The 10,457-nt window shown below is 53.5% G+C and overlaps 1 protein-coding gene across 1 annotated transcript; it reads left to right on the forward strand.

The window, feature by feature from the left end:
* The first annotated feature begins 1,150 nt into the window (after positions 1–1,150).
* Positions 1,151–6,278, forward strand: GDF2 (growth differentiation factor 2). The gene is made up of 2 exons (XM_025397589.1): positions 1,151–1,675; positions 3,513–6,278. Exons 1-2 carry the CDS (start codon positions 1,330–1,332, stop codon positions 4,454–4,456), a joined length of 1,290 nt encoding a protein of 429 aa, XP_025253374.1. The 5' UTR covers positions 1,151–1,329; the 3' UTR covers positions 4,457–6,278.
* Positions 6,279–10,457: the final 4,179 nt, after the last annotated feature.

A 10,457-nucleotide genomic window follows, 5' to 3' on the forward strand; every position in this document is an offset into this window, starting at 1 on the left:
ACTAAACCTGCTCAGCTCTCTGCAACCTCTCCCCGACAGCCTCACCAGCATGGAGCATCTTCCCCAGAGTAAACCACCAGGCACAGCATACCCTGGAGTATTTCTAACCATGCTCCTTCTTTGCTGTACTCAAAGCCACACATGATGGAAATGGACAGAGTCTAAGTGTGGACACACTGCTCTTAACACAGTCCCTAGGGCCCTTTCCTGGGCCACAGCTTGTCAGCCTCCAAAGGCCAGGGGATCATCTTCTTGGCATGTACCAGTCTCAGAACAACTCACCAACTCCCCTGTCTACCAGATTGCGTGGTTCTCCCTGCTGATGAGTGTGGGCCAGGTGGCTGCCAAGTCAATGTGAGCTAAGACCACCCCACAACAGGCCAGTGACAGAGCTGGTATGCAGGGATGTGGGGAGCTCCCTGCAGGCTGCAGTGTGTTGTGGAGCTCTGACAGAGCAGGCTGGGGGAACCCGGGGCTCCAGCTCAATCAGGTGTGGGCTGGAGAAGGGGCATCCAGAATGCTGCCACCAAGCCAGCCTGGGGCACAGCATCCTCTTAACCCCTACAACTATCTTCTGAATGGGAGGCTCCAAGAGCGCAGTGACTTGTTCCAGGCAGGGAATTGGTGAGGGAGCTGAGATCCCAGCCTCTGTCTAGTCTGACTTATCACCACACTAAATTGCACGAGAGCCATATTCACTCGTGATCTCTAATGCTCAGCAATGCATCCCACCAACAGAGCAGGGAGCCTTGCTCGCAGGTTCCGACTCTGCAAGGAGCAGGCCTCTTCTGAGCCTTGATGTGGTCCCCACACTCTCCCCATCTCCCCAGCCCCCACAGTTCACTGTGCTCTTGCGCTGTCCTTTCTATATTTGGAGGACTTCTTGGTCTTGTTTCCTGGATTCTTCACTACTGTGGCCCAGGAGATGGAGCATATGTCACCCTGCCTGGAGATTCTTCTGAAGAGCCCTGGCAAGGAAATGAGAAAGGATCCTAATTAGGGGGCAATAACCCCCTGGAGAAGCACAGATTCCTTACAGTAGGCCGTGTCCTTCCCACATGCCCTGTGTGTTTGTCAGATGTTTATAGAGCCTTCATTAACGGAAGGCTCCCTCAGATAAGACGTCGGAGCGCGGCATCGAGGACCAGATAAGCACAAGTGGAGGACAATCCAGCCCGGCAGCGGGCGAAAGTGGGCGCTGGCCAGGACGGTTCCTTCAGAGCAAACAGCAGGGAGATGCCGGCCCGCTCCTTCCCGGCTCCTCCCCGTGCCCGCTAACACAGTACGGCCGCCTGCAGTCTCCTCTCTGGGTGATTGCGTGGGCCCAAGATGTGTCCTGGGGCACTATGGGTGGCCCTGCCCCTGCTGTCCCTGCTGGCCGGCTCCCTGCAGGGGAAGCCACTGCAGAGCTGGGGGCGAGGGTCTGCTGGGGGAAACGCCCACAACCCACTGGGGGTGCCTGGAGGTGAGCTGCCAGAGCACACTTTCAACCTGAAGATGTTTCTGGAGAACATGAAGGTGGATTTCTTGCGCAGCCTTAACCTGAGCGGGGTCCCTTCGCAGGACAAAACCAGGGTGGAGCCACCGCAGTACATGATCGATCTGTACAACAGGTACACGTCTGATAAGTCGACTACGCCAGCGTCCAACATCGTGCGGAGCTTCAGCATGGAAGGTAGGGTCTCCGCTTGCACCAGACGCGCTGGGGTAGGACTCACAGGTCCACAGCTGCTTTCACCAGGGTGGAGGCCGCTGGTCATAGGAGGCTCTTCAAGCTTCCATTTAAATTAGTTACAATGAAATAAAATTAAAACTTAGTTCTTTAGCCTCACCAGCTTCCTTTCAAATGTGTGGCTAATGGCTTCCCTATCAGGCAGTGCAGACTGCAGAACATTTCCATGGTCACTGAGAGTTCTACTCGGCGCTTCTGCTCTGAAGGATTCACCTTCCCCAGGCTGTGTGCCACATTTCACACAGCAGGTGCACAGGGATGCCAGCTCCCTTTTTTCCACCCCTTCTCTTTACTCTCCTCTTCTTTCCGTCTCTCCTCTCTGATTCACTTCTCTTCCTTTTCCCCTTCCCTTCCTGTCCCCTTCCTACTTCAAAACAGAACAGACAACCTATTTCACCTCCAGCTAACTGGTATATTTTTAAACTTTGAAAGCACAGTTATTCCTTTCTTGTGAAAGGGTTTTAAAAATCAGATGAAATTCTTTGACAGAGAAGTGTTGAAAGAGAACCTAATTGTTTTTAAATAGAAATGTATCTGATTTAGAAGGACTAGAAGATAACAAACACGGACCTAGGACCTATGTCCTAACTCAGTCAAGCTCGCATGATGCAGGGGGAAATAAGTTTCTGAACAGTGAAACTGTTCAGTCAAAACTTGCAGCCACCAAGGGTTCCCACCCATGTCACCTAGGAAGTGTTAAGCCGCTGGATTCTGACCCAGGCCTGTCCGTCTGCACAGCCGGCTTTTCCTGCTGCTGCCGTCTCCCTCTGAATGTCCAGGAGCACAGAGCCTCTCCCCTCCTGGGTCTGAGACTTGCAAATGGCTTAGGGGCCTGGCTCCATACCACATCCAGGCCAGAGCTAACCAGTCTGCAGAGGCAGGACTGGCACTTCAAAACCTGCCAGCTAGGTTTCCCTATAGCACCAGGTCTCCACACATGTGGGCGCATAGCAAGTGCCCAGAAAATGCAACCTCTTTTCCCTGTCTGTGAACCAGCCGTGGTATAGCAGGAGTGTGCTAATGACAAAGTGTCAGCCCAGGATAAATGGGATATTGAGTTAACTATGCGGCTAAAAGGCAAGCCCCATTTTTGCTTGACATGACAAAGCAATTGAAACTAATAGATTTTTTTCCTGAAACACTAAAACCAATTAATCACTTACGCTTTGTTCAGAAATTACAATTTCAAATGATGCATACACTGTTTAGAGGCTGAGATTTTTGATATTGTCTTAATACTGGGATTTCACTGTCCCCACCCAGGATCTTGCCTTTAAATTCATGTACTCAGGATCTTCACTCAGGATCTGACAGTGAGTTTTGCTGTTTTCTTTATGTACTCACTAGCTGTGTGCTAGTAAGTCCCAGGATACTTAACTAGCTGCGTGCATTTTGGCAATTACCTGCCTTGAATCCCAGTCTCCACATCTGCAAATGTGGAATAATAATTAGATCCTCCTAGGGTGAGTGCGAGGATTAAGGTGAAATTTACACTGCAAAGCTCCCAGTGTAATGCCTGGCACACAGTAGATGCTCAATAAACAGTAGGAACTGTCAATCCCAATTAGAGGCATCTCCTGCCTTTGCTTTTCTTTGGAAGATCTTAAGTGTACCTTTGAAAATACTCTTATACCTTAAGGGCTTGGGTGAAACCAAATAGAGATAATACAGACCAAAACTGTTATCCCAGATGCTCTTCTGTCTAAACCCTGAGACTCAGCTTCAGTATCATGGAAACAGACCCTTCGGCAGATGCCCACCAGGTGTGTTTGCATTTCAGATGCCATCTCCATAACTGCCATGGAGGACTTCCCCTTCCAGAAGCACATCTTGCTCTTCAACATCTCCATTCCCAGGCACGAGCAGATCACCAGAGCTGAGCTCCGACTCTATGTCTCCTGTCAAAATCACATGGACCATTCTCACGACCTGAAAGGAAGCATGGTCATTTACGACGTTCTGGATGGAACAGATGCCTGGGATAGTGCTGCGGAGACCAAGACCTTCCTGGTGTCCCAGGACATTCGGGATGAGGGCTGGGAGACCTTGGAAGTGTCCAGCGCTGTGAAGCGCTGGGTCCGGTCCGACTCCACCAAGAGCAAAAATAAGCTGGAAGTGACTGTGCAGAGCCACAGGAAGGGCTGTGACAAGCTGGACATCAGTGTCCCCCCAGGTTCCAGAAACCTGCCCTTCTTTGTCGTCTTCTCCAATGACCACAGCAGTGGGACCAAGGAGACCAGGCTGGAGCTGAGGGAGATGATCAGCCATGAGCAAGAGAGCGTGCTCAAGAAGCTGTCCAAGGAGGGCTCCACAGGGGCAGGTGAGAGCAGCCACGAGGAGGACGCAGATGGCCACGTGGCTGTGGGGTCGACTTTAGCCAGGCGGAAAAGGAGCACCGGGGCTGGCAGCCACTGTCAGAAGACCTCCCTGAGGGTAAACTTCGAGGACATCGGCTGGAACAGCTGGATCATTGCGCCCAAGGAGTACGAAGCCTACGAGTGTAAGGGTGGCTGCTTCTTCCCCTTGGCTGACGATGTGACGCCGACGAAACACGCTATCGTGCAGACCCTGGTGCATCTCAAGTTCCCCACAAAGGTGGGCAAAGCCTGCTGTGTGCCCACCAAACTGAGCCCCATCTCCATCCTCTACAAGGATGACATGGGAGTGCCCACCCTCAAGTACCACTACGAGGGCATGAGCGTGGCAGAGTGTGGGTGCAGGTAGTACCTGCCTGCAGGGCTGGGGAGGCAGGCCAAAGGGGCTCCACATGAGAGGTCCTGCATCCCCCTGGGCACAACAAGGACTGATTCTATCTGCATGCCAGCCTGGAGGAGGAAAGGGAGCCTGCTCTCCCTCCCCACCCCCCAACCAAAGCATACACCACTGAGCTCAACTGCCAGGGAAGGCTAAGGAAATGGGGATTTGAGCACAACGGGAAAGCCTGGGAGGGTTGTTGGGGTGCGAGGAGGTGATGAAAAGGAGACAAGGGGAAAAGTAATCCAGAGTCAACAGAAAACAACAGCAGTGAGCCAGAGGAGCACAGGCGGGCAGGTGACTGCAGAGATTGATGGAGATTAGAAAGGTGGAGGAGGCTGGCTTATTCCAAAACCCTTGGGGAGTAGAGGGAAGGAGCAGGCTGCGCGCCACACCCATCACTGCATGTTATTTCCTACAATCCAGTTAGAGGGGCATGGCTTCCAATTTAGAGACAGAGAGACAGAAACACAGGCAGATCAAGTAGCATTGGTCAATGGCATCGTTCCAACCCAGAGTTGTGGGACACCAAAGCCCAGGATCTTTCCAAGTGCCCCGCTGCAGTTAAGCAGGTCCTCTCCAGCTAAAGAGCAGTGAGACATTGGGAGCCCAGGAGTGTTGAGGCCGGGCCCGGCTGAGCCCCATCAGTCACAAGTGTGACTGGGCTACTTGTCACATACAGGGCGTGGTCTGGCCACTGTTGCCAGTGCTCACTCAGCGGCCAAATGCTTTTTAATATCACCCCTGAGGCACTGAAAAACTAACCCCAGGCCAACTGCAGGACAGAGAAAGAGGTCAGGACAGCAGCCCTGTGGGCTGCATGATACACTGTGGCCAGAGCTATTGTGACCCCCTGGTGCAGTGCTCCCACGGTCAATGGTGCACACAGGGCCACTCACTGTCCATGGACTGATACCATGTGACCGTTTGAGAGGGCTGGGCACACTTTCTCCTGAGGGAGGAGGTAGCCTGTGGCCAGCACTTCTGCAGTTACTCAGCATAGCCAGACCACCAGGATGTGGTGCCCAGGGTGCCCCCCGGCGACAACCCAGGGGAGACGGGCCTGGATTTGAATTTGTTGGAATTAAATGTGCTCTTGCTTTGGTCTTTGAAATATACCTATTTTTAATCCTTGGTGACATGTCCTCAAGTGACAAGACTCCAGCCTTCCTGGGCGAGGCCTCCCCAGCCTCGGAAGAGCTGCAGTCCTTATCGGCGATCACTGGCTCTGCCTGCATTTGCCGGCTCTCTTGAGTCACGTGCATCCCAGCGCCCCGCCTGGGCTCGGATTGTGGGACCAGATTCAGCCTCCCCGAACCCAAGGGATGATAAGGCTTCCATTTGCTCTGTGTTTCACCCTCTCCTCTGACTCTCCTGGCCACACATGGAACGGGGCAGTGTGAGGAAGAGTCTGAAAGTGATGAAGAGTGCACCTATGGCCCTCTGACCTCCAGCCAGAGCAGGGCCTAGGGGAGGCTTAGAGAAGCCAGTGCCTCTCCCCATGGTTGAAGCTCCCGTTTATTTAAAAAAAAAAAAAAAAAAAGTGCGGGGTGGGGAAAGCGTTATGTTAAATGTTTACATGGAACCAATGAACAACTTTAACACAAATATACAACACAACATTCTTGTTTAATTACTGGTGTTAGAGAAAATATGAATTCCTGCTACATGCCGGGCAGTGTGGTGTTACAATGCTATTCCATGTTGGGTGTTGAGCATCTTCTTTCAGTCCTGGTACTGTGCTTCTGTGCCTGCTTGAAAGTTTCACTTGGAAATAAAGTCAAATGTCTAATTTGCAGCCCCTCCGAATGTGAGACCCGATCTTGAGGACCCTGTACACTCACACCCTGCCTACCCCACCCTCTGACCCCACTGGGATGGGCCTCCTTTTCCTAAGGAGGCAGAGGGGAGGGGACAGGCAGCCGCTTCAGGGCTGGGTGGATGCAGGTGGGTGGTGTCTGCAAACTGGGTGAGTGATGTGGTGCGTGCACACTAGGGTGAGCGATGCAGTGTGTGCACACTGGGGTGAGTGATGTGGTGCGTGCACACTGGGGAGAGTGATGTGTGTGCACACTGGGGTGAGCGATGCAGTGTGTGCACACTGGGGTGAGTGATGTGCTGCGTGCACACTGGGGTGAGTGATGTGTGTGCACACTGGGGTGAGTGATGTGCTGCGTGCACACTGGGGTGAGTGATGTGTGTGCACATTGGGGTGAGTGATGTGTGTGCACACTGGGGTGAGTGATGTGTGTGCACATTGGGGTGAGTGATGTGTGTGCACACTGGGGTGAGTGATGTGCTGCGTGCACACTGGGGTGAGTGATGTGTGTGCACATTGGGGTGAGTGATGTGTGTGCACACTGGGGTGAGTGATGTGGTGTCTGCACACTGGGGTGAGTGATGTGTGTGCACTCTGGGGTGAGTGATGTGTGTACACACTGGGGTGAGGGATGTGTGTGCACAATGGGGTGAGTGATGTGGTGAGTGCACACTGGGGTGAGCGATGAGGTGCGTGCACACTGGGATGAACGATGCAGTGTGTGCACACTGGAATGAGTGATGTGGTGCATGCACTCTGGGGTGAGTGATGTGTGTGCACTTTGAGGTGAGTGATGTGGTGTGTGCACATGGGGTGAGTGATGAGTGTGCACACTGGGGTGAGTGATGTGTGTGCACTCTGGGGTGAGTGATGTGGTGTGTGCACAATGGGATGAGTGATGTGTGTGCACTCTGGGATGAGTGATGTGTGTACACACTGGGGTGAGTGATGTGGTGTGTTCACACTGGGGTGAGTGATGTGCATACACACTGGGGTGAGTGATGTGCGTGCACTCTGGGGTGAGTCATGTGGTGTGTGCACACTGGGGTGAGTGATGTGTGTGCACTCTGGGGTGAGTGATGTGATATGTGCACACTGGGGTGAGTGATGTGTGTGCACACTGGGGTGAGTGATATGTGTGCACACTGGGGTGAGTGATGTGCACACTGGGGTGAGTGACATGTGTGCACTCTTGGATGAGTGATGTGTGTGCACCCTGGGGTGAGTGATGTGTGTGCACTCTGGGGTGAGTGATGTGTGTGCACTCTTGGGTGAGTGATTTGTGCGCACACTGGGGTGAGTGATGTGTGTGCACTCTGGGGTGAGTGATGTGTGTACATACTGGGGTGAGTGATGTGTGTGCCCTCTGGCGTGAGTGATGTGTGTGCACACTGGGGTGAGTGATGTGCGTGCACAATAGGGTGAGTGATGCGTGTGCACTCTGGGATGAGTGATGTGTGTGCACTCTGAGGTGAGTGATGTGGTGTGTGCACTCTTGGGTGAGTGATGTGTGTGCACCCTGGGGTGAGTGATGTGTGTGCACTCTGGGGTGAGTGATGTGGTGTACGCACAATGGGGTGAGTGGAGTGCTCATGTATGGGCTTCTGTGTGTAGCGGGGTTTGGGACGTCTGTGTGTAGCGGTTTGCAAGTCAAAGATGCCACTTACTTCCCTGCCTTCCTCTACCTCCCCACATGTCAGGAAAAAGGGGCCCTGAATTGCCCTGAAAAACAATCCTTAAGTCCTCCCCTCCTCTCCAGCCTAACACCACCTTCTTGTTCTCTCCATGCCAACGGGGCTGCCCTGCTGGCCCCACTCCCAGCCCCATAGCTCCAGGCAATCTTCTGGGTGGCCCGTCTCTAGTGCCACCACCCCAACCCCCTCCTAATGCTCCTGATAGACCACTCTGGCTTTGAGGAGGGCCACAATGTTCCTCCTACAAGGTCATCATTAGCCTGGCTCTGAGAGCTGCTGACATCTTGTCTTGAGTCCCCTGGGGAAAAGGCCTGTGTGCTTCTCACCTTGGTCACTCCTGGAGGGCCATCATGATTGGAACAGATGTGCAGTGACAGGATGTGCAAGGAAACACCCGAAGCATGTTCCCTGGCCTCCGTGTCACTGGGTGATTCTTTTGATCACATTTCCTCTGCCTGATGACTGCCATGTTCCAGGCTGCATTTATAATGTTTCCTGAAGTATTTCCCTTGCATTCCATCAGGATGGTGATCTTATCAATGTCACATGGATGAAGAAGTGGAAGTCCAGCAAATCCAGGGGCCTGTCCCCAGCCATACACTGAGTTGGCAGGATGGCCAGGCTGTCCTCTGCCCCTCATTGTGACCTGACCTCTGTACCACAGCAAGTGGAGAGAGGCTGGGGAATGCCATGTAGAAAGCAACAGCGAGACACATGGAGAGACAGAGGCAGTGAGACAATGGGGATGCAGAGAGGCTGCCAGGAGCACCTCTGAGCACCAGCCATGGCCCAGCACTGCCTCCAGTGCCTCTAAATAACCAGCAGATGAGCAGGAGTCTTTATCCTACCTTTTGCAAACACATAGGAGACAGAAGCACTTGGAGCCCTCACACTTTGCTAGAGCCATAAGCCAGCAACTGCTGGAGCCAGAATTTGAGCTCCAGTTTGTGACACCAAGCCCAGATTCTCTCTACTGTATGGACTACTGTCCTGGTGCTTTCCTCAGTGTCAAGGTTCAAGTCACACTCCAAGGAAAAATCAAAACGAGGGCATAAAAAAGATAAAACAAACACAATCTATGCTCTCCCGGGCAAATGCTGCCCTACCAGGGTGCTGCCCCGTCTTGGGCTCTGCCCACCCTGGGCTCTGCCCTCTCTGGGATCATTCCTCCCTGGGCATTGCTGTCCCTGGGCACTACCCTTCCTGAGTTCTCTCTGCCCTTGATTCTTCCCTCCCTGGACTCTCCCCTCCCTGGGCTCTTCCCTACCTGGGGACCACGCTCCCTAGGCATTGCCTTTCTTTCCCCGCCAGTGTGAGAATCTCTGGTCAGCCTGGCACCTGTAGGGCACTACTCACTTAAGAAGGAGAAGTGCTGTTAGCAGGGTCACTAAACACTAGGGCTGTCCCGCTTTCAGAATTCTACCAGAATTGGAAGAGAAGAATCCCTGGTCAGTACTTTTGGGAGCGTGCAGCCTTCTGTTTTTCAAGCCTGGCTTAACTCCACAGCGCAGGTGGAAGTGGGAGGCCCCGCCCAACTGAACTCAGAAGCTCTTTTTCCGTGTGGAGCACCAAGGCTTTTGTTCCATATTTGGTTCTTCTGATCTGCTCTCTCTGCCCTGGACATCAGCTCCTCCTCAGAATCTTCCTTAGATTGCTGCCATGCCTACCCCTGGGGCCTCTTATTCTGGGCCCCTAAGATAAGCCCACTTGGACCTGGAAGGCTCCACATCATCATCTCCGGTGGTCCTCACAGCAGCCCTCAGAGAGGTGGGTTTGCTCCTCTGCAGATGAGGAAGGGAGGTGGAGGAGGCAGTGCTGGGCACACAGCAGCGGAGCCCGGACCGCTGTCACCTCTGGAGGTGCACTCCCTTCCCTGACAGCCCTGCAGCAGGCCTGGCCTCCAGCTGTGATGGTGCAGAGATGGAGGAGAGGCCAGTAGGACCATGCTGGCCTTTCACCCACAAGGGGCCTGGCTCCGAGAACGCTACAGTGCTCGCAGGCTCGGGTGTGTGGCCCACTAGGCGCCCAGGCTCTGTGCTTGGTTTCATGGTCTGCTGTTGCTATCTTGAAATGTGTAATTAGTTTAGAAGAAGGGGCCCACGTTTTCATTCTGCACTCAGCTCCACCAACGATACAGCCGATTCTAAATGCATGTAGGGGGTGGCATCTTGGTTTCTCAAGTCCCAGACATACTTGGGAGATGTTTCAGGCCTCAGGAGTGACTTGGTCCTGGGAAGACAGGAGTCTGAATGTTGCTGCTAAGAGTTTGCCCAGGAGTCCAACAGCCCTGCCTGCCTCCTCAGGAGGAGGGTGAGGAAGCCCTGAGGCTTCTCCATTGTGTCAGCCAAGGTCAGAGAAACTGCTCATCTCTCAAAGGCCAGCCTGTGACATCCGTGCAGCAGCGCCTTGGGGGAGGGGTCGGAACTGCTGCCACTTCTTCCCTGGCCTTCTCCCGAAG

Source organism: Theropithecus gelada, chromosome 9, assembly GCF_003255815.1.
Source record: "Theropithecus gelada isolate Dixy chromosome 9, Tgel_1.0, whole genome shotgun sequence".
Lineage (NCBI taxonomy): Eukaryota > Metazoa > Chordata > Mammalia > Primates > Cercopithecidae > Theropithecus > Theropithecus gelada.

Excerpts from the sequence above, each read along its gene's own strand:
- GDF2 (XM_025397589.1), top strand. The coding sequence starts at position 1,330 with ATGTGTCCTGGGGCACTATGGGTGGCCCTGCCCCTGCTGTCCCTGCTG. Across the intron at positions 1,676-3,512 it reads GCGGAGCTTCAGCATGGAAG|ATGCCATCTCCATAACTGCC; the intron begins GTAGGGTCTCCG and ends TTTGCATTTCAG.